The sequence below is a fragment of the Lycorma delicatula genome, chromosome 8 (genome assembly GCF_047948215.1).
Source record: "Lycorma delicatula isolate Av1 chromosome 8, ASM4794821v1, whole genome shotgun sequence".
Lineage (NCBI taxonomy): Eukaryota > Metazoa > Arthropoda > Insecta > Hemiptera > Fulgoridae > Lycorma > Lycorma delicatula.
In genome coordinates this window covers 39233659-39259623 of record NC_134462.1, presented here as the reverse complement: position 1 = coordinate 39259623, position 25965 = coordinate 39233659, and the positions used below count along the sequence as shown (strand labels likewise).

The window sequence follows — 25965 nt, the reverse complement described above, 5'->3', positions numbered from 1 at the left end:
AATACTTCAGAGGATGAATGAGGATGATATGTATGAGTGTAAATGAAGTGTAGTCTTGTACATTCTCAGTTCGACCATTCCTGAGATGTGTGGTTAATTGAAACCCAACCACCAAAGAACACCGGTATCCATGATCTAGTATTCAAGTCCGTGTAAAAATAGCTGGCTTTACTAGGACTTGAACGCTGGAACTCTCGACTTCCAAATCAGCTGATTTGGGAAGACGCATTCACCACTAGACCAACCCGGTGGGTTATAAATATTATTGCCATAATTAGGAAATATCACATCCTATGATGTATTTAGACAATCTTGAGTTGAACATTCTGTTTCTGTCTTATAATAATGTTAATTATTTATTTTATTATCCTAATGAATACATTGTAGTCTGTTCAACTAGTGAACAACAAACAACCCCAACGCAGCCCAATGAGATGAGGGTGCTATGTATGATGTGTAAATGAGATGTAGTCTTGTACAGACTTAGGCCAACCATTCGTGAGATGTGTTGGCATTGAAGCTCAACCACCAAAGTACACCGATATCCACAGTCTGGCATTCAAATCCGTCTAAAAGCAACTAAAATTTTACAAGGATTTGAACCTCGGGATCTTTGAGATTATCATATAAAGACACATTTTAACGTCTAAATGTTCATTGTATGCATTCTGTTTTTGTAGTGTGAGTTCAGTCATTTTTATTATTCCTTTACTAGTAAATTTGATATAAGTGAACTAATGTATTATTACCAAAATGTTTACTTTTTCTAAATTCAATTTAAATTTATTAATTCAATAAATTATGATGTATTTATTTATATTAGAAGCTGTTGATTATTATTTGAAACTAACACAATTTAATTATGTAACAATAAAATGCTGATCTTAAAAGGCAGAGTGGTAGCATCTTGGCCTTTCGTCTGGAGCTCTCAGGTTCGAATCCTGGTCAGGCATGGCATTTTTCACACATTACAAAATTGATTTATCATCCATTAGTAATTGTAAGTGGGCGTCAGCTTCTAGTTGTATAAATAACAACATATATTTATGATTTAATTTACTTTTTAATTAGCTAACATGAAGAAAAAAATGTTCATAAACTGTTTTCAAACAGTTAAACAATTTTATTAAAACTACATAAATTTGCTATATTTTTGTCTGCAGTGGTCAATGATGAAATCCTATCAATTTGAACAAAATTTATGGAATAATTGTTTTTAAAATTCATATGTTAATGTTTTTCTGTTGTTCTTGGGAAGAATAGGTACAGCACACTAACATACTTTAACAAATACATTCTCCAACTTTTGTTGACGACTGCTGCCATCTTCATGTTGAGGCCCAAAACTTTTCAGACAATCGTCATATTTACAAAATTTGTGCAATCAATATACAATATGATTTACAGAACAAAAACCAAATTATGTACAGACCAAAAAAAAGTACTGTTATATAATAAAAATAATCATCAAGTGAACATACTAATGCTTCTAGAATTTATAAAATGAACTGCTCTGACTGCACAATATCTTACACTTATCAAATGAAATGTAGATTCATATAGACATTATGAATATTTAAAAGCTTTCCATAGCAATATATACAACAACCATCAATATTTACCAACCATTTCATACATGAAAGTAACAAATCTACTACTAAACAAGAACCTTGAAATTGTAAACATACTACACAAACTTCATAAAACTTAACATACTCAAACATTGTTAAATACAGAAATACACAACAACAATATACTAATTGAACAAACACAATTAAATTAAATACACCTTTAACAAAATTTTTAATATGTGTAACTGAAAAAATCACCAGCAATAACACCAGCAAATGTCAGTTAGGTGTAATCAAACTTAAATAGGATAAAAATAGTTAGATCCACTGATGTAGCAGCAACACAGCAACAGTAATTGAAAGTTTTATGATGCCTTTTCAGTTTTCAAATACATAATGAAAACAAAAATTATGTCCATATTCAGATATAATTTTTGTTTAAGGGTATTTTAATATAAGCATATTGTGAACATAAATAAATATTCTATAATAGGATTCCAAATACAAAAACCTTTAGTTCAATGCACGTTTAGCTCAGTAGTCCAATGTTTATGCACAACTGTTTCTTTTCACCATGTTCATATTCTGATGAATTCCAAGAATTTTGAATGCAGTTGAAATTATATGAAACAATTCTTAATTTATTTAGATTAAATTTTTTCTTTCTTTTTCCTCTGTATGTTAAGTAACCATTGGTAATATAATATTTCTTCAGCCTCTGCAAAGTACAATTCTTATACATTACAGTGTGGTTGCACTTTTCGGATGTCTTTCTCGTGGACATCTTGGATGCTTTCACAGCCACGTTAAATTTTGGCTGACCATCTCTTCACACTGGAAATTGAAGGAGAAGAGTCATTGAACACATTTATGATTCTTGAAAGAATTTTGGTCAGCATCAAACCTTCTTTTATAAAGAATTTTATCACTGTATGATACTCACTTTTCTCCATTTCCAACAACAAATGCACCACAACTGATTCAGACGACTACCTGCTGGATGGAATGATTCACAATTTCACATGATGTATTCTAATAGTTTCCCGCAAACATGCGGTAAAAAATCATGTGACTAGTGCTGCGATCTAAACACGAAGACAAACTTTCCAGACCACCCTTGTAAGAAGAGCCGTCAAAGGAATTTTAAATCCAGAGAAATATAACAGTGAAGAACAACTTGAATTACAAATTTATTTATTTTTAATAAATAATTTTGTTTTAATATTGAAATTATTTTTGTTTTGGTTTAAAATTACTGTACAAAATTTTTCTGCCATGAGTCAGTCTGGTTTGTATTTAATAAAAATCAAACTTCTTAATTTCTTTTCATGTTGAGTTAATGTTATTAATATAGATTTTCTCAGAACTAAATTTTTTGGCAAAATTTATTTGTTTACTAGCAATTTAATGAAGTTATTGTTTGTAGTTAATATTATCATATGTTGTAGTGTTATCAAACTTAAAAAGTTGTGTTGTGTGACACCAATTTTTTGTGTTTTAATAATTTTCTCAAAAATTACAAGATACAGTTCTTGGGTCTATTTTAATAAATTTTTTTAGATCAAAAACCAAATAAAACCATTAAATTTACTACTTATGTTCCAAGAATTTCAGTACTGCTTCATTTTACCCTTGGAGTAGAAACTAGAGTGAAAATTTTCTCAAAATGTGTCTTGAAAAACAGTATCCAGACTCATGGCAACATGAACGTTTTTTTTATTCTCTCATGTACATGTTCTGAAATTCTTTCCATTTTTCTTGAGACACTCTGTGTATATCTTTATAAACATTTTTTGAGTATTCTTTAAATGGGTTTTTGAACATTATAATGTACTGTAAAATGTTTTACTTACTTTTTATATTTAAATAATTTTTAACATTATAAAAGAGAATGAAACATTTTTTGTTTTAAGTTTCAAACATGATAATAAAAGATGTTTGTTTTTTGTAATATTTTCTTAGAAGATTACTTTTAACAAAAAAAAAAAAAAAATTTAAGGAATAAAAATAGATTATTATTGTCTGATGAAGTAGTATAAAAAAGCACTAACAACAACTAGAAAAAGTATAAGATAGTGACAAGCTAAGTGACTAGAAATTATTTATTATTAATGGTACAGGGCATACCATCTTCAAATGTTTGTGATGGAATAGGTTCAGACATCGGTCCTTGACCAACTTGATTGAAAGCTTGAACTACCACTGAGTATCTAGTGTATTTTGATAATCCACCAAGCAAGAGTTCACCTTCACTTTCCCCACGAACTGTTGTTAAATTATAACCTCCACTGGTTCCACTATAAAAAAAAATTGTATTATAACATGTAAATTCTTATTAACACTTTTTCTTGTAAAAGATACTTGAATAAAATTTATTAATCAGTATAACTAAACATAGTCTGAATTTTTAAAACTAATTTAGTGTGTGTGCAGCTCTTTTATAGCACATGGAAATTTGGTTTAAAAAGATCTTTCTTAAAGTATTATTAAATTCTTTCATCAGTGATCTTGGAGATGATGCTTTTGTTAATAATACCTGCTTAGTATTGGTAAAAAACATATTTAGTATATAACGAAATAGTGTATTTCCCCATCATTATCTCATTCCTTGAGTTTGTTAATTTAAAAGTTATTTTTGTAAAAGTTCATGTAAAATATTATCATTCAAGTGTGTTATTAAATTTTGGATATGGCAATATAAGTATATATGTGTAACCAATTTCTCTGAAATGATTTTCAAAGATTGTACATATACTGTTCACTGTGTTCTCCGTTACTATAGGGGCGTTTCATTCATCCTCTAAAGTAATACTTTACAGTGGTTTTGGAAACTAAACAGAAAAAAGAGAGTCGGTTGTAGGGACGTTGCCTGTAGAGGAAGGTAGACTAGCAAAATCTGTCGATATATTATTGGCCAGACTTTGTGTCTTGAGTCGGAGTTTGTAAGTTATGGATTTAGAGGAGTTGGTGGAGAGGCTTTTTCTTGCTTATGTGGATGCTGCACAACACTATCCCACATAGTTCTGGTTGGAGAGAATTATTCCGTTGTGGACAAAGAGTTTTCTGATCTGAAACGGTCTGTGAGTCAATTAAGATGAGCTTCTCAACCTGAGGGTGACCCTATGCGGTGAACAGAACTCACTTCTGAGTATAGGGATTTGAGCACCCGGTATTTTCATATGATTTAAAATACAGAAAGGGTTTCTTGACATTCTTTCGTGCAGCATCACGGTAATAAGGATCCCTGAGATGTCGTTTATAGGATTTTGGGATACAAACGAAAGAAAGATGTTCTTCTGTCTGCTCTCTTGATCCGGCAAGGTGTACTGACTGATAGGACAGAAATATTGCACATTCTGTTGAATAATTTACTGCCAGATGATGATGTGGAGGGTGTGTCAGTAACATCTGTTGTGAGTTAGGCATGAGGTTGCTTCTTTTTGTTTGGCTGTAGCATCTTAGGAGTTTACTGAGGCTGAGATGCAGCAGGTTGTTTGCAGTTTTGCAAGACATAAGGCTCCTGGGTATGACAGAATGACTACGGAACTCCTTGTTTGCTCATTACGTATAAGCATAGGTGCAATAATGAAGATTCTGAATAGAATGCTTTTTGTTGGCTATTTTCCACTTTGTTGGAAAAGAGGTATGATTAAGTTTTTTTTAGAGATGGTGACAAGGATCCTACTGTGAGTTGGTCGTACAAGTCTCTGATGCTTCTGCCAGTGCTTGGTAAGATGTTTGAGAAGGTGCTGTATTTGTGGATTAATGGAAGGTTGGCCTTGTGAAATCTCTTGCTGGAGGACCAATAGGGCTTTCAACCTGGTAAAGGTACAAAGGATGCAATTTTAAAAGTGATTGACATTGTTAGTAATTCCGACTTTGCATATATCTAGGGTATATTTTTGGATATATCCAGGGCATTTACCAACTTGTGGCAGCCCTCTGCCTTGTATCAATTACAAAGGTGGGCGTGCACACGTGGTGAGATCGGGGTGCTGCAAAGTTACTTTAAAACTAAAAGATATATATTCAACATTAAAGTCAGAAACTACTTCAGACTCCCCCTCAGAAAAATTGTAACTGATACATAGTGATTCATACTGGTGGCACTTGTGCCCAGTTGTTGTTTGGTATGTTCATGGGTTGATTTATAAATAATTTTGGATACTTTGGTATGGTAGGTCAAAATTTTGATGTGAACAATTTTTGAGGGTATGAGATTAATATATATGTATATATATACTTTTTTTTTTACAGCTCAATTGGTAAATTTTTATTGGATATCAGTTTTTTTGATTTGGTTTTGGTTAGTTTGAAATATAATTTTGTTAGTTGATAGTTTCAACACCGATGGAAAAGTCTTTCGAGGCATTTGCATCAGTGCCATCCTGATAGAGGCCATACTGATGACTGAAATAAGACCAAGTAATTAGGTAATGAGGGTCTAGAATTTGATCTCTGGTAAAGCCCATCAGAGTGGCGACCAGGATCTTCACAAGACAGGTGTCTTCCCCTATGGGGTCAGAATGGTTGTAGGAGAATGTGTATCTGTCCAAGATAATATCTAGAGTAAGTTGTAATTGCAATTTATTTATATACTTCTTGGTTATTTTTTGCAGTTTGCAGTTTTGAAAGCAACAGAATAATTTTTTTTTCTAAAAATGTTTGTTTGTTGAGTAATATCTTTTTTATTATTATGTGAGGTTTTTTCTGTATTTTGTAAACCATCTGCTTATAACATGACATAGAGCCATTAACACGTAGTTGGTACTGTGTACCAAGTATTTTTATTATAGTACCAAGTGTTTTTTATTATAGTTGTCTGTTGATATGGATGCATATGACCCATGTTATAGTTATACGGAGCAAGCTTTTCTTAGATGAACACATGATGCAAATGGATATGGGTCCAGATTCAACAAAGTTAGACAAAATAATAAAAGACAATTAAAAGAAACAAATATTTTTGAGTTATTTTTGTAAATTTCTGGAATCTGACACGTCTTTACATATTTAATTTTTAGAGTTCAATCAGTATATTCAGTAATACCAATCTCGTATTTATATATATTCAATACCAATCCAATATATTTTCAATACCAATCTCATTCATTACTAGATGTTTAATGTTACATTAAAAAAAAATACATTGATATTATTTCATTGCTATTCTGTACCTGTTGTTTTAAATGACAATGCTGTATTTTTAGATGCAATAATCTTGTTATTCATTGGAAATGAAAATCAGCACAATAAAGTCTCATATAAAGATGTTTACAACTTTAAATAGATAAAATCAATTTAAATAGCTAAGAAGCACTTTCTAATCTTTCTTTTGTTTTTTATTACTTTTAATTGTACACAGTAAACGATAATGATGATAGATTTTTAATTCACAAAATCAGAATCTTACAACAAACTTATGGCAAGCAAAGAAAATTTAATTACCTAGTGTTGTAAGGCAAGAACTGAAATGATGTACCTGAGCTATATTTGTTATTCAAGTGCTTATGCATTAAGTTTTGCTTATTATTTAATCAGAAGAAAGGTCATTTTATGTTGTGTCTGATATTGAAAGAATTTAGAAAATGCTTTTTTTGGTAAGGATAAGTTATTCATACAGAATTAAAAAATTACTTGAATGGAAAAGATGAATCCTAATTGTTAAATACTTTAATAAAATTTGGTACAAGCTTCGAAAACAACCATTGATTTTTATTTATTGAAGAAGAAAATTATTACTTATTAGAAGAAAATAGTTGAAAAATTATTTTATTTCATTTTCGTCTTCTTTCATTATTTTTTTACATTCCTTGATTAAAACAGCCAACAAACCCAAAATCTTTAACAGTGTTTGCCCATGAATAATGACTTAAATTTACATATAACTCTATATTTTGCCTTATATTTTTTGCTTAATAAGGCTTTATTATTTATATTACATAGTAAATATGAATATAATGAATAATAACAATAATTATTCTAATGAATATAATAATAATAATCTGGACATGTTTTTAAAATTTGAAACATGATTAAGCAATTAAACTGTATTGCCTATAAGTTTGTTATTCAAAATACATTAATGTTTTATATTCTTATAACAGCGTAAGTAAAGACCATAAAAATAACGTAAGTTGATACTAAATATAGCAAATATTTAGTAATTAGACAAAGAATTAAGCAAGTTTAGTAATAAGGCAAAGAATTAATTAAATCATCAAAGTATCAAGGATTCCTTATTGTGCAGCTTTATTATAATTATACTTCAAAACAGATTTATTGGTTTTTTATGAGATTTAATTGATCAGAAAGGATACCAATACTGGTTTATTTGAGTAGTAATGGAGAATTCTTCAATTAGATGCCCAATGATGAAAGGGATAATTGAGAAGGTTCATAAGACTGCTATAACTAGCATATGTATCGTTTATGTGAATTTAATAAATAAACTTATAAATTTCTTTATGGTGATAAAGTACCTAATCTCTTTTACTCCAACGTTATAACCAAGAATTTCACCATGTCTTAGTTCTGGCAATGGTGGAGCCCAAGTGACAAGTAGCTGCGTAGGAGATACTGGGCGAGCAGCAACATTAAGTGGTGGACCGGCAGGTCTTTGTGGTTGGGTCTGAACAGCTAGCTCTTGGCTAGGCAAGCTTCTTCCTGCTGGTCCTTCAGCTAACACACGTAATGTGTATTGAGTTGCTGGTTTCAAATGTTCTAGCAATGTTCCTCTAATTTGGCCATTTAATTCTACTTGTTGCCAAGAACCATCTAAAAAAAAAAACATAAAATCAGCAAATTTAAAAAGTTTTTTTATGATTTTAACAAACAATGAATAAGCGACACTTGCTTATCGTACATTTTCATAAAGAAAATATTTAAAAAAAGAACTTATGCACTAGAAATAAAAGAAATGAAAACACCTGACCTGAATTGATTATGTTTTACAGTATAATATAAATTATAATACAGATAATTTAACAACTGTCAATATTTGAAGAAAATTCAAGTTTTAAAAATTAAATAATGAATGCAAATATTAACACTATCTAGTCTACATCAACGAACTTGCATGTCCTAGAAATTGTGAAATTAATATATGGTTTTTTTAAAAGAAAAAAATCAATGTTGTTATAATCTCATCAGAATGTTTTTCAAACAATTCAAATGTCTGGTTTTAAACGATTCAAAAAAATTTCTTTTAAATTTTGTTTGTGAGCACAATATAAATTTCCTGTCTTTTATGAAATCATGATTTTGTTGGATATTCAAAAATTATCTTCATGGAAAATTTAGATTTAAATATGAGAATTCTAAATTCTCTGTTTTAATTCTAAAATAGATAAAATTTGAATATATATATATATATAATTTATTTAAGAAATGCTGTTAAACAAAATACTAACAATTAAATTTCAATAATAATTAAAAATTTGTAATTATTCTATACTGTTAAACTTATGGTATAGCATTCCTTTTTTTCACAAGTGAACTTGTGAGAAATTATTTTAAGATTTAAATGACCTTTATGGGGTAAGATATTCATTCTTGATTTGGCAACTCGAGATTTCATGCACTGTCATAAGATTTGCTCATATGACTTAATTTTGATTTCAATAGAAAATTTCTTGTGTTATTAGCATTATTTAAATTTTCTTACCGTTAGAATTCCAGAATCTTAATCTTAGTTCACTTTTAATCAGGAAAAATTCACCATTTTTTCTGACACTATTTTTATCTGACAGTATTTATCACTTCACTACCTTTTTCCATTTTATTTTTTATCTTTCCTCAATGATAACTATTGCAGGGGACCACTCTGTTGCAGAAATTGTACAATCAAGTTTGCAGACATTTCAGGGATCAAACTTTATAGGATTGGCTAGATGAACAGATCATTCTGTTAAAAAAAATTCAGGTTTTTGTTAATTCATGATAATTTTTATAAATTTTAATTGATATTTTTATAGATTGTATAAAATTAATTTTTTTTTTAATTTTCAGATTACTCCATTTTGTATTGCGGTTATTTTTAATGAAATGTTCTGCTACTTTAATTATTTTTAGATTTAATCTTTTGCATTCTTTAATAAAAAAATTAATATATAGTATTTGTTGTTTCTAAGCCAGTTAATTGTTTCACATTATTGTTAATAAACCAGTAGCATAGTTTGGTTGGAAAAAGTTGGAAATAACTAGAAATTTAGTGTTTTCTGTAAAAGGTGGATAAATACAATAATTGCAGATAAATAAATAATTACCTTCTCCTTGACCTTCACGATATTGTAGAATATATTTATTTACTTCTCCAGTATCAGCACCACTATGCTGCCATTGTAAATTAACACTCTGACTGGTAACCATTGCCACTTTTAAATCTGTAGGACTCTCTGGAGGCTCTAAAATGTATAGTTGTAATTACTTTAAAAAAATGTTAATATTGAATACATAAAAAAATTGAAGAAAAGAAATAAATAAAATTATTAAGTACAAAAAATAAATTATTCTACAATATTTTAATAAATAACATCATTAACTTCTATATTTTGCTTTTGAGATATGACAGCTTGTCCTGATTTCCACAGGATAAAAGAATATGATCTTTTTTAGAATAACAAAACAATACTCATTTACTTAAAGTTTTGGTTGTGCACTGTGGCTACCAGATGATTATAACATGGCAATTGGGATAGTGCAGAAGCGTAAGAAAACGAGCATGATCTCACTCACTGAAGGACAGTTCGATTTTTTGAAACAGTTTCTCTTTGAAATAATTGTTCTCCTTCTTATCCTTGATCCTTTTTCTCTGTGACTATCACATATATATGTTCCTTTTTGTGGATCATATACATTGTCGCTTTTTGTGGTTTCATTCCTTTAGATGTTGAAAGAAAGTTATTGTTAATAAACATCTGTAAAGAATTATAACCAAAGTATAATTACTGTCTTCATTTAACAATATTATATAAATGCTATGTATAATAATGGAAATACTTACTAATAAGGATATTGGGAGGAATTAGAAAACCCACCTCAATCATTAGGATTTCAGAAATTAGGTTTGTTGTGCAGTGATGACAGGAAAAAGGACCTCCAAGTTTGTATATAAGGAGTCCCCTGCCCAGATTTGAAAGATGGACTGGCTCTATAGTTCCTGGCATTCTCAGCATGGAGAATCCTGCAGGGTGACATTAGTATCCAATAACTGATGATGAGAAAAGGGTATCAAGAATAAAAAAAAATAATGATGATAAGGAGGATCTACCAGTCAGGGAAGATCAGGATAGTTGACCATAAGAAATAAATTACTGTACTTATTAAGTGACAATAATTTTTCATCTGAGATATTTTTGATGAAATTAATGATTTACATCTCTAGTGATGAAATTTGTAAAATATAATTTCATTTATGTATGTGCAAATTACTAATTAAACTAACTTGTTAATTATGGTTAAATAGATTTTCTTATCAGATTAAGTTTTAATATTGCAGAATTAAGTAAACAGATTAAGTTATTTCTTAGAAAAATTAATTTTTTATGAACAAAAAAATTCAAAAACAAAATTTTATGCTACAGACATTAATTTGGTGGTTGAAAGATAATTGTTCTTGTCAATAACTGATAACAGTATTACAAAACAGATACAGACAACTAAATCTTAAAATATAAGATTTCTCATTGAATTGGATTTTAATTTTTATGAGGAGCCAGAGGTTTGGTTTTATTTAACAGCTACTCAGCTATCAGTGTCTTTTATTGCAACTGCCTTTCAGTAGAGTTCTAGGAAGTCCTGTTATGCAGAATTGTCACACCACACTCAGTGGTGTACATAAGAAAAAAAGCATGAAGGATGAAGGAAGGGAAGAATAGCTTAAAGGAAGAAGAGTTCAACCGATAGTGAAACTATTTCTGAATGTTATCATCAAATTTCTGATTGGCATCATTTTGCCAATAGCATTCTATCTGCTTTAATTAACAACAAGAGAATCTAGAACATTATAAAATTAAATTATGTATCTGTAAGTGAACATTGTTGTAATTACAACAATAAATTAATTACCTTGTACCAAAAGTTGTACCAGTTGCTGCTCTCTACCATATAGATTACTGGCTTCGCAGAAATATGCACCACTATCACCTGATTCAACTCCAACAATTTCCAGCTCACCAACTACACCATCTAAAGTATTTTCTTGCTTTACTGAAACTCTAAAGCAAAATTTATCATCATTTAAAATAGTTAATATAAAAAGAAATTCCTGGTAAGATTAATTCTAGAATTACTTTGCTTAGATGAAAATAAAGCAATTAATTATATTGACTGAAATTATTTATAGAAATTTCATAATCAAGAAAGTCAATATGAGCATTTTTCACATTTAATATACTTCTTAAATTTAAATTATCAATACTAAGGTACTTTTTTAAGTTTTAAGAACAAAAAATTGGTGCTCTAAATAATAATAAAGATGTATTTTAAGTTATTCTTAAAATAAATGAAACTGCTTTAGTCGTAACATCTGATACACTCATTACCTGCTTTGAACTCCATGAAAAAAAAAAAAAATGCATATATATATATATATATAATATATTTATATATAATTCATATCAGCTCACATAACTGCATATAATATAGATCATGTCAGGAATAGCAGGTATGCAACTCCATAGGTATAAAAAAAAACTGTTCCTGCATTTATTTGTAAGAATCAAGAAAATTAATTATTTTATTATGAAACAGAAAATATTATAAATGTTGAAAAAAATATTTCTTGGAGTGATGCAGACTAGATTATAAAAATAAGTAGTAAGTAATACAAACATGGTTTTACTTAATACTAGTTGCAAGAATATGAAAATTAAAACTTTCCTATTCATTACCGATAATTAGTGGCTGGAGTAAGCTGAATTTTTCCTCCTCTCATCCAGTGTATATTAATAGGAGTATCACCATTCACTTTACAACTAAGTGTCGCTGTATCACCTTTCTTTACAGTAACTACTCGTGATGGTGCAGAGAAATATGGTGATGCTAAAAAAAAATAAACAAGCAAATATGAATAATTCTGGGATTTTACAAATAAATTAAAAAAAAAATTGCAAATAGAATTGATATAAAGTAAGTAAAATGTACCTCGACTGGCAAAGCCTCTGAGTGGGTAAGAGTCTAAGGTACTTTGACTCTGAAATGATAAAAAGTAAAATGATAAATGTAGAAAGTAAAATATAGAAGGTAAAATGATAAATTTAATAAAAATAAACTATTATAAAAAATAAATCAACTCAAGTATTTTAATAAAAATATATTTAAGAAAAAAGGAAAAACAAAATGAAAACTGTTAGGGATAACAAAGCTAAATTATAGAATTTTATTCAGTGTCCTCTATAATGAAATCATAAGAAACAGCAGTGATACATAGAGCTTACCCAAAATTATAAGCAGAAATAAATATGACACTTTATAATAACCTATTATAATAACCTGTTATAATAATAATATTATAATATATAATATTATAATAATATTATAATAATAACCTGTTATAATAACCTCAGCATCTCCTGTACTGAGTAGTCTTTATAACATAGAATATTACAATTTCTAATGTTACATTTCAGTACATTATAAAAATTCTAATGTAGCCTTATAGTACAACAGAATCAGGAGATGAATCCAAAATTGCAGTATTTTCTAAAAAAACTAATATCTGGAGCTTTTACTCTTTATGCTAATCTTAATGAAACTGTTTATGTTTTCAATTATACTGTTTTCCAAAAAAGTTCTAAAATTATGGGTATGTTGTGAGAGAGATGAAAATATTCCAATGAAAATTAAACATTCTTTGTTTGATCCTCTTTTTTGAACTTCACCTATGCTTATTGTCATTTTTCTTCTCAGATTATAGACTGGGTAATGCAAAAAAGAAGCTTATGTTGTATACAGATAAGATGCCAAGAACATGAAACTTTTTGCTGATCAGTAACTGTTCTAGTATCATAACAGTAAATCATACTTGGAATAAAAATTGAAATTTATCATAATGTATTAAAAATAAAAAGGAAGCCTTATGATCAATGATGTTATCAAAATATTTAAAGAATCATCCTGGAAAAGCAGGATCTCAAGGAATGGGTTAATTGAGCAGAATGTTATTTCTTTAATGGTTATTTGTATGTATTTCTGCAATTAGTACCTTTCTTAATAACTTTTTCACTCCATATTATGTCTGTACAAGGCAGTTAATACCTATTGTGTAACCATATTAAAATTGAAATTCATTAAACTTAGCATTTCCATTTATTTAAAAGTAAAATTAAAAAAAATTATATATTACTGTTATTTTTCTATATATTTAAAAGAAATAGATTTAACTTACATTTTACTTTAAGTTGAATAACTTTTCCTATGCCACTTCCAATGCCATTGGCAGCCTGACACAAATAAAATCCCTCTCTATCTTCTTTTACATGTTGCAACAGCAATGAACCATTGCTCAGTAATTTGGTATGTTGACGATCTCTTAACTCTTGATAATCACCTGACTTGCTGCCTGGAAACATTAACTGATATAGCCTGTGGAATGACACAATATTTTGACTGAAATTTATTTTTAATGAATACCTGAATATGTACTCTAAATTAATAAAACTTATGCTAATAAAAATTAACTTCCTTTTTTTTATAAAATAGTTTTGTAACAGATATGATTACCTCTGATGTAGAGCACATCCAATATACTTCAAGTATTGTATTTAATATTCAAGTTCATAACAAAATGTACCTACCAATTTGAATCTAAACTGATTATTGGGACAAAATTATTTGTGTCAGCATGAAATTTAATTACTGTAATTCAAACAAAGATATAAACATTAAAATCAGAAATATGAAATTAACAATTAAAGAGTAATACTTATAGCAAGCTGAACTATTTTGTTTAAGTTTGTTCAATTTCAAACAGAGTTTTATATTGAATATATTTGTAAAAAAATTGATGAATAAAAAAAATAATAGAATGCAGAAAATGATGAATAGGAGATATATGGCAAAGAATGTTTAAAAAAACAATTTTAACTATGAACAATATTTGGGATTACTTTACAGGTACACAGGTGATGATGATTGTAATGAAATAAATTATGTATAAATTGATGTATGATGTAGATAAAATTAATTTAGAGTAACAGTAAACGATTCACTGTTATTTTTGTCTTTACAACATTTTAATATTACATAACTTAAATAAGAAAACAACAAACAATTTTTCTAACAGAGAAAACACAATCCTGGGACAAGATTTAAATTATATCCTTAGGTAATATAAAATATAAGCTTTTAGTTCTAATGAAGTTGCTGGAAGAATTTAAACTAATCAAGAAAATGGAAGATTATCATCTATCACCAGGAGTGTTGTGATTTCAAAAAAATCCTTTACCTTAGATTTCAAAAAGCCTTGGTAAAAACTATTGGTCCTTGAATGGGTATTAACATTTACTCTTATAATCATGTTTGATAAAGCGGAAAATATTCAAAAAACCTGTAAAAAACAGTTTTTCACTAGCATAATTAAAAAAAAAACTTTGACAAAACTTGTTGCAATTATATTTCCTTTTTATTTTGTTCCATCTTTGTTTGGATAGAATTCAAAATAAGCAAAAAAAGGGGGTAAAAAGTTGACCAAAAGGGACTTTGTTCCCTATCAGGTAGGTGGAATTGACAGAGGAAGAAAAATAAAAACTAACCTGTGGCTTTTTTCCATTGAATTGTAGGCTCAGGAACACCTTGTGCTTGACAATTTATAATAATATGTCGATTTCGTTCAACACTTGTATCCTTAGGTTCAATGAGCCATCGAGGAGGTACTGCAGGAAAAAACAAATTAGAAAAAGTTATAATAATAAAGAAATAATAAACATCATTCAGGTATAAAGAATTAATTAATTTTACGTATTTAATAGCATATGGATTTTAATGATCAGAAGCTTCTAAGAAGAAGTCTGCATTGTAAAGTACAAATCGTTGTTCCCAGACTTATGTTTTATTACTTGCTGAACTATCCAAAATGATGTCTTTATTAAATTTTAAGCAATGTAGTAAATCTAAAAAAAAATATTTTGAAAATTTTTTAAAGTTTTTTATAAGTTTACAAAAGATTTTTTTTGTTTAAGAATTTAACTTTATTTATTTTAATTTTATCAAGAAAACAGTATTTGAAAATTATTATAATATTTTTCTTTACAAAATAATAAATAGCAAATTTTTATTTCATAATTTTAAGAAGTGTTTAAAATATTATTCTATCTTATACTCCAAGAAAACATGTTAAAAAATCAATGTTATTTTATAAAAAATGTATTTTTTTAAATAAAAAAAGACTTATTTTGATAATGTGTTTAAGTATGGTATAAACATAAAATACAAGTCATATAATGTAAGATTAGAATATTTGGGAATGATGCAGCGGTAAAGCAGCGTTAATAATTTCAGTTACACAAAATGCTTAATAAATTTATAAACTAATTAGGGTGCTTTTTTTTTTGATTTCATAAGCAAAAAAAAAAAGAAAAAACAAATGAAGGTGAATCATTTAAATGCATACAGTATAATAAAAATAAAAAAGTATATGTAGCTGTAAATTTACTTTTTATTGCATGGGTAAATATTTTTGATTTTAATAATAATTTTGCTTAGTCCAGATAAAGATTATTATTAATTGATCTGTAAAATTATTAATAAACAAAAACTGCCAAAAATTAGCTTTATGTTGAGTAACAGTTCATCCATTATAGAAGTAAATAGCACCTATAAGCATTTTTGGTTTGTCAGTCAATGCTTAGAATGGTAATTTATAGAATCATCTTCATTCTGTAGGTTTAAATCTGAATTTGTGTAAATGATAATGCAAATTTTTATGTTCAATCCATTAAATTGGTTCATGCTCAACCCATGAAGTTAGAAGGTGAAAATAAAAAAAATGTGGACTTCTTGCATTCTGACCAATTTAAAGTTTACTAATGGCTTGAAATCATGGGCAAATAGCATTTATCTATTATAATGATAATCAAAAATTTTGAAAATTATAATAAGTGGTTAAAAAACTATCATTATTTATTAAAAATGCTTTCGCATCAAAAATATACTGTTTTTGCTCCAAAAACTCAATTCAGGGTGTCCAAACCACTGAATTCATAGACGTATTCTGAAACATCAGCAAATATAATAATTATTTTCATTTCCTTTTTCATCTTAAGTTTATCTGTCGTATTCTGATTCTATATTTATGGTTTTCATTCATCTTTTGTATTATATCAAAATAGATTTTCTTCTGCAACAAAGTGTGTATGTCTCTTGTCACTACCTTGTCTTTGTGTGGCATGAGGTTTAAGCTTTACCACTTCCGGTAATAAAGCACAATAAAGATTGGTGCACCATGATCTACCATAGCAGTAATGAAAAAATAACAAGTAGTATTGTGGTGAAGTCATGTTATGCTTAGCAAATCAGTAATTAATTTATAACTTGATTCCAAACTCTCATAAAGGAGGTTATTAAAAGGGATAGAACTGTTATTAAACAAGAAGCTTACTTGGTATGAAATTCATGTAGCATATTATTATTGATCTTAACAATTTCATAATTTTAACACATTACAGCAAATTTTGTTAGGGTACTTTCTAATAACTTAAAAAAATATTATTTTAATGAAATTATGTTGTGATGTAAAAATCAAAACACTTTAAAAAACAGAATAAAGTATTTCATTGGTATCAGTATATGACAATAACCAGTCACATTCATGTAGTGATAATTCAACTTCCAAAGTTATAAAATAACCATTATTAAAAAAACCTTTTAAATGTATTAATTTTAAACAATATGTACCATATTTTCAGCAAAAAAATTATAAATTTTTAATGTTTAACAACAAAATTAATGATGAACTAAAACATTGCTATGTCTTACAAAAATAATAAAAAAACACAAAAACAAACACGGTATTTTAATTTCAGTTTAATGTGTAATCATCTATATGACGAAGCTGCAAACAAAGCTGCAAAAAAATTTATTTCCTTTAAGCTTTTGTAAATAGAAGCATAGAAGAATGTGCAGTGCAGTGCGACAAGCCTGTGCAGCAGCCAGAAGGCTATTTATTTTTATAGATTTATTAATTCTTTTTTAAAAAATAAAAGAAGGAGATAGATTCCCTACATAAGGAATAATGAAAAACTATTAATAGTTATACTTTTCAAACGTACAAGTAATATAATATTTAGTGAAATTTAACTAAACAGCCATTAGTCTTTAATAAATATTGCGTGTCATACTAAAATCACTACAAGTTCTACAGAGTATTACATTATGGATTGTATTATTATTAATTGTATAAAAATATTATTATTATTATTATTATTATTATTATTTCACTAACACATAACCATAAATGTAAGAAGATTAACATAACTACATACATATCAAATTAATAAAAAAAAAATAAATAAAAGAAATAAAAACCAATTCAGTCCACAATCCAATGATATTTCTATTTAATGCTGCAAAAGCCTTTCAGTGGTTTCAGATGATAAAATAAATAACTAGCATCAGGGACAATAATAATAATAATAAAAAATATCATTAATCAGGAATTTAAATAATAGAATAATTATAACAATAATAATAAATAACAATCATCTTAGAGAAAACTTTAGAAGTAGAGACATAATATGTTTATTTTTACTTCCCCAGCTATTAAAATTAATAACAGAGGAAAAGTATTACTACTGATTAAAAAATTCTATATGTATGGATGCGTGGTGTGTATGAGTGAATGTTGGACTTTTTTGGCTTAACGGTGCAAGAACACTTCAGTCAGTTTTTGTAAAACAGGAATAGTTAAACCTACAATAATAATATGGATTGGTTGCTAGATGGGATCAATCTGCTGATTGTTGAATTGAATGAAGGACTTCCTGAAAAATGTTATTTTTTTTTAAAATATCACTAATAATTCTAGAATGGAGTATTTAAAATCTGTCTGAATTTTTACTTCTAAAAATAATTGACTTGAAATCTAAAGTAATAATTTAGTGGTGTGCAAATTTATTTGACAAAGGGGATTTTTTGTTTATTTCTATGTTGTGGCTACACTGGTTGATCACGCCCATTCTTTAAATTGTGTGTGTAATGTGAGTTTATTGTTCTTTGGTTATTTAGCAATTTTCAGTTATAAATAATGTTTTGTGAATGTTTTTTCATTCTTTGTTACAGTCATATTTTTGTATGTTTTGACAAATGGACACAATTTCAAGAAAGCATTAGAAAATTGTTTCTCTTTCTGAGCTTATCGGTATGACACAACAACAAATAGTTTTGGATTACAAAACGCTACTTTAAAACAATTTAAAAAATTGGTTCCTTTTCACCTGATAAGAAACTGAAATTGGCCATAAAAGAAAAACTTCTCCAACAGAGGATAGATTATTAGTGAGAAAAAGTAAACTTGATAAAAAAATTATCTGCTGTGAGCTTAAATTGAGAATTAGCAGAGTGGAACAGATTTACACATGACAACTGTTAGACTTTGACTTTTTGCAGCTGGACAGAAAGCTTGTCAGTCACAAAGCAGTTTACAAAGCAGTTTCAAACACCATCAATCTCTAAAAAAAGGCTCTTGTGGGCCAAAGGACTTGCTAATTGGGTCAAAGAAGACCAGAAAAAAGTTATGTTTTCTAACAAGTCAAATTTTTATGTTCAGGGTCAAAGGGTTCCATATGTAAAAAAGCATCAGATAAAAATAATCACCAGATTATACTCAACAATCAGTTAAACATCCCCAGAAAAGATTTTCTGGGATTGTTTCACATTTGAAGGCACTTATTCATTACTTCCAGCAGATTGCATATTGAAAAGTTATGACTAAATCAAGATTCTCAAGAAAAGGGTTGTGACAAAACAAATTCCTACTAGGCAACAGAGTGTTCCAAAAGATTTGGCGCCATGCCATACTGCCAAAAAAGTTTAAAAAGAATTTAAAATGTAAAATTCAATTGAAGTAACATTCATTTAAAACATTTATTTTTCTGTTCTATTAGTTTTATAAATTATTAAAAGTATTAATATTAAATAAAATGATTTATAGTTGAATAATTATAAAAGTAACATTCATTTTTGTAAAGTATACTTATATTTGAATATATTTTGTCTCTACTTTAAAAAATTAAATTTCTAAGTTATAGCATGCAATAAAAAATATAAATAAAACAAATATACATGAATTAATAACAAAGAATAATTATAAGAAGAAGAAAAAGAAGAAATAGGAATGTAAATAATAATAAGAAAAAAAGAAGAACAGAAAGAGGTGCAAATTACCTTGTGAGAAACAAACCTGGGGTCCATCAGTCGCAGGTGCATTCCGAGTGCCAAAGCAACGGAAATGTAAGAACATTGAGTGGAATAATTGATAATATTAATAGGAGTTACCTTTTACTTGCAGCTTGGAGGAGTACCTCGCTTGGGCAGCTGGATTTGTGGCTACACATGTGTACTCGCCAGAATGAGCTGAGGTTAGGCTAGAAATGCTGAGAAGGCTAGAATATTGATCAAGAATGGACACGTTGACGGGCAATGAACTTGAAGGTAATGTAGTGTCGTCCTTCAACCACGAGATGCTCAAGGGTGGGTCTCCACGACTCACTCCACATACTGCTCGTGTTCGTGTACCTTCAGGCAACCCCTCGCTCGGAAACGAAAAGGGCTCAATTATAGGAGGAACTGGAAGAATTAAAGAGATAAAAAAAATTCATGAGAGCAAGAAAGAGAAAAAGAGAAGAAAAATCGAATATGATTCATGTAGCGTAGTTTACCGTTGACCACAAGGTGCTGCGTGTGTGTCACCTGAGCTACTGGATTCTGTGCAACACATGTATAATTCCCATTGTGATCTGGTGATAAACTTTCAATCACTAGAATGCTATTGTATTGATCCACTTGTGTGATAGTGAGTTGATGTTTCGGGTCCAGCGGACGTCCATCCTTCAACCATGCCATCGTCAATGGAAGATCACCTTTCGTCACTGAACAAGTTATACTTGCACGCTCACCCAGATTTAATGTTCTGTCTGGGGTAAATGGGCTTAACTTTGGGGGAACTGAAAGACACAAACACAAAATATATCATATAAAGCAATTTTATGTCTGAATTTTACGACAATCACATCTACAATGAATAATTTGATTCAATGACATTAACAATTTTAAGTATAAATTAAAATACTTTTCCATTTGAACATGTTAATTATAATTAATTTATGGTTAAAGATGGAATCTAATACCATGACATTATGTATTCCTGTGATTTGATGCACAGGAGATTGTTTTATGACTACTACAAAGAAGTTTGATTATCCTAGCAGAATAAAAGTTGAAACAATAGATTTATTACAGTTTTGTCATAAATAATCCCAAAATTAAGAGATTACAAAATTTTTTAGTTGGTACAAATAAAATTAATGAAAGAAAATAAAAATTACACACTCAAGAGAATAATAAAAACAGAATACACCATAATGTAGATAATAACGTTAGTGCTTTAGTCCAAGGCATAAATGGGTTAAAACATGGATAACTTTGATGAAGCTCTAAAAAGAGCAACATGTTAATTAAATCATATTATAAATTTTGAAATGGATAAAATGTACCTCGTTTACTGAAGTAAAAGACATATGCAATGTTAACATAGTTGAGTAAATAAATTTTTTACTTCTATTGTTTAATTGAAAATTGTTTGTTACTGTCTTTTGAATCTAACACTTTCAACATTTTTTGTTGCATGTAGAATTTATCATGCCTAACTTGCAGCAACATTATGTTTAACATATGTTAAACAAATCATACATACTGCAGTGTTTAAAGTGGTTATCTCAATTCCAGTTCCTGCTAAGAGTAAAGTGTATTCAGTCATTTGATTTGATAGCACCAAAGAATTAACTTTAACATAAATTTAACTTAGTTTTGATTATAAGGGTAGATGAAAAATGGAAAAATCATGTCTTGAAAGTTGATAATGACAAAAAGGGGAGAAGGTCATTGGTTGCCACTGATAAAATTGTCCATAAAATTAAAGAAATAATTTACACTGACTGATACTTAATAATTGATGATTCTTATAAAAAATATGCAGAGGTCAAGAGCTGTTTTTAATAAAATAATTATGGAAAGATCAGGCTATTGGAAGCAATGAAAAGTTCAAATGTGATGTTAGAATACAAGTGGAAGAATTATACAACAGAACTCTATAAGGAATCAAAGAATTTCCCAGTAATTCTAAATAGGCTTTTAGACTATATTAAAAACTATATTAGAACAATATATAAAAAAAGAGGATATTTTGGACAGTCCAAAATATCCTAAAATAACCTGTTTAAGACATTTAGTGTTTTATATGGAGGAGGGGTCATCTATGTAAAGGAACATTGTATCCACTTCAAGGACTCTAATAATAAAAAATTCCTTACAAAAACATTTGTGTAGTTAAAAAAATGTCCATTTTTGAGTAAATTGCACCTGTAGTTTCTACACCCATTATGCTTGTTTGCTGACAAAATCTTTATTTTTTTATAAATTTTTACATGAAAATGTTAATTTAAAGGAGGAGTTGCGCAGTCCAATTTCAACTTAATAACACTACTTCTCCCAAAGGCCTTTCAGAGTTAACTATTTGCTCCTTGCTCAATGGAATATCTAACACCATTGGCAGTAGATTTCCATCTTAAAAAGGTTGGGAAACCCTTAAGTATGAAATCAAATAATAAGATTTTATTTATACTGAGTTGGTAAATATAATATGATGATTTTTTTTTAAGTTTAGTATGTTCGCAAATTTCATAATGTCAATAAAATCTATTTGTTCTCATTAATATCTTTGAATGCATGTCCTGTAAAATTTGATTCTATTGTGTTTCGTGCCTGTATATATTCCCTGTAAACTGTCATTCCAACTGTATATATTCCTTGTGTATACAGTCAGTCCAATGCATTATTTATTATAATTACTGCAGTTTAATTTATATCCTGGATTGATGTGCTTTGATATTTTTTTGTATTGTTAATTTTCTTTGTTGTTTTGTATTAACTCAGTAATCTTCTTTCATGAAAAAGCTAGCTATTTTATGTGACTTTTGTTTAATTTATATATTAGAGTTTTGGATTTCTTATCACTAAATGTAATTTTAATTTGTTCTGTATTCTATGCAGCATGTTGTCAGTAAATAGCTGAGAAGTAATTAATCTATATAAAATATTTTATTATATTGTAGCTGACAATATTATATATACTAGGGGTTGTAACATATCTAAGAAAGCTGCATTTTTCTTACCATCTATCTGAGGTGGTAAGTCATCACATCTAACCACCTATGTGAGGTAGTTAGATATGTTGTGTACAGATAAATGTGACAGTTGTGGATTTTCTTTGTATTTTAAAACTGTGTTTGTTATCCATCTTGATTTTGGTGAGGCTAAGAAAGCTAAATGATTTTTCATATTCATGTTATGAAATATAAATTAGGGTGTAATTTGCTAAGAAATATCAGGAATGTGTTACATTTTCGTATATATGTATATTTTTTTTAATGATATTATGATATCATTAACTTAACGTTGCCAGTATTATATTCTTCTGAGTGTTTCTCTTGTGTAACAAATTACTGTTTTTGAAGGTGTAAAAATATTTCATTTGAGACTAGAAATGAGTGAACCAATTGGTAAGCCTAATTAAGTACAGTAAACTATATTACACTCAACCATACTATGTTACTATACTACATTAAATTATACTTTATTACACTACATACAAATAGTATATTACACATGGAATAACAAATACTGCATAAATTAAACTGCAGTGACTACATTAAATATATTTAATAGACTGGTTGTATTCACACATTCAAGGAAAACATTTATGCAGTATATGCAGCAGAATTAAATTTTACAAATGGATCAAACAAGATACAATACTTGAACATTATGAAATTTATAAACATACTAAATTTTACAAAAAAAAAACAACATTAAATATTATTAACATAAAAAACTAAAAAAGCCTGAATATATTATTTGATTACATACTTAATAGTGTTTCCTAATCTTTTTAAGATGGGCACCAACATTAAAGTTCTACCATAGATCCCAATGAAGAAATTGCTACAGAAATTAGCTCCAGAAGACCTTTGAAAGAACAAGTACTGTTGATTTTAAAAAGAGTTGTTTAATACTTAATAATTTTCTATGTTATTACATTTTATTATTGTGTTCAATGAAGAAAAAAGAAACTAAGTTGAAACATTAATTGAATAAATTACTTAAATGATCTAAAAGGAAAATTTTTAATTACATTTTTATATTTATGATAACAATTGGTATTACGAATTAATTACACAGTAATTCCTTCTCTTGGCTGACAGTATTTATATTCACTAATTAGGGTTATGCTATATGAATCCATCTGTACCTCTTGTGTTGTATTATAAAATATAATTTAAATATATAGATCATTAAGTATCTACATTGTATACAAGTAAAAATATTTCATTAAATCTTCAGTTTTATGACTGCCTACATTATTTTTGAAATAATGGTAACAGAGCTTAAAGTAGAATTTGTCTATCATTTTTAATATCTGTAAAAATTAGTCAAGCTATGAAATAATAGTTATAGTATCAAGTAACTATAATGTTCATCACTGTACCATTGCCTCAGTATAAGTTTCTGAGGTTATCATGTTATCAATGTAACTTTTTTTCACTGGAGGAGGTTCTTCACTGCATACAGGTATTCTCTCTGTAATACTATGATTATGATGCATAAAAAAAAAATGTTTTCTCAAACTTCCCTCATTTTAGACTTTTATCCAGGTTAAACTTTTCATATGAATTTACAGAAAAACATACATTTTTCTTTTTATTAAATGATTTCTAACATCATATACATATGTAAGAAAAACTCTGAAACAAGTCCTTAATTCTAAGTCTACTCGTCTATCGGGTTTAAAAAAATTGATTTATAATTCAGAAGGGAATTAAATAGTTTAAAAAAAAAAAAAGAAAAGATGGTGTACATGCTTAAGTTTTTCTGACAGAAATAAATGCAAATTTTTCTCCACATAAATGTTCTAATGCTTTTTCTTCATATTTCAGAATTTTGATACAATATTTTAAATTATCTTTATCTAACACTAGTTACTAATCTACCAGTAGATGGATTTGGTTCTTTATTATGTTGCCAGATTTGTTCAAATCTAACGATATGTGTTATTATACATCATGTCGGTATAAAATATAAATTACTATGCTCTTTGGTAGGTGGTATCAACTATACTGCACTCATGAGTATATTTGGCATTAGGTAGAAAAGGCCAGACAATGTCAATGTATCTGATACATAATTTGTCATGAAGAGCACACTAAAAACATAAAAAGATATAATAGAGAAATTAATGATGTCAATTATGGATTGTTTTTACCTGATAAAACAATTTAATGTTCATATTTATACAGTTAATAGACAAAAGAACCCTAGAATACAGCTAAATAATTAAACATATATTTTTAAGATTGCATAAGACAAAAACAGCAAATTAACTGCATTATATACAAGTTAAGGATAATTTTAATAGTTTTTATAGAAATGATACATTTGAGCAAATATTGGGAAAATTATTAATAAATGAATGAAATTTATTTTTTTTTATCTAAATGTAGAATAATTAAACTTTTGATTAAAAGTAGTATCTGTGTATTATAAAAGTAGTATAAAAGTACAAATAACAATCAGCAAGTTTCATAAACTAAACTCAATATTTTAACTGCATTTTAAAATAAATAGTTATGTTGTAAAATTTCATATAAACCTCTTAAAGATCCCATTTCATATATATACATTTTTTTTAAAGAAGAAATTTTAATAATGACAATTTTATATTAATACTTCTCATACCAATAACCGTCACTTCGCCTGTACGTCTTGCAGTTTGTCCCTGCTTATTTCGTGCCCAACATGTATATAGACCAGCATCAGATGATTTTTGAACAGGATCAATACGAAGAATTCCACCGGGTAAGATTCGTTGTCTGAGATCATCAGGAAGTTCTCTACCACCTAAATGTAAAAGATTTTCTGCATTAAAAAAGTTAAAAATCTAAATAAAATTTGCAGTTCATGTGTAGAATAAGATGAGGAAGAATAACACTTTTGAATTCCAGATAAAAAAGCATATATATTATTAAATTACATCATATATGTCATATATTTGGTTAATTTAAATTTTATAAATTTAAACTTTTGTAATGATAAATCAAGCTAAATTAATAAAACATTTAAAAAG

At 28.1% G+C, this 25965-nt stretch overlaps 1 protein-coding gene across 1 annotated transcript in view; it reads right to left on the bottom strand.

The window, feature by feature from the left end:
* The window catches only part of Dscam2 (Down syndrome cell adhesion molecule 2), a 462957-nt gene that overhangs the window by 40802 nt on the left and 396190 nt on the right, over positions 1–25965 (bottom strand). Inside the window, exons 9-17 of the mRNA XM_075372643.1 lie at positions 25578–25739; positions 20447–20731; positions 15326–15445; positions 13960–14133; positions 12464–12614; positions 11640–11788; positions 9839–9976; positions 8054–8348; positions 3699–3868 (exon numbers count right to left, since the gene is read on the bottom strand). Coding sequence (XP_075228758.1) covers positions 3699–3868; positions 8054–8348; positions 9839–9976; positions 11640–11788; positions 12464–12614; positions 13960–14133; positions 15326–15445; positions 20447–20731; positions 25578–25739 — 1644 coding nt within the window. The remainder of the gene's footprint in view (positions 1–3698; positions 3869–8053; positions 8349–9838; positions 9977–11639; positions 11789–12463; positions 12615–13959; positions 14134–15325; positions 15446–20446; positions 20732–25577; positions 25740–25965) is intronic.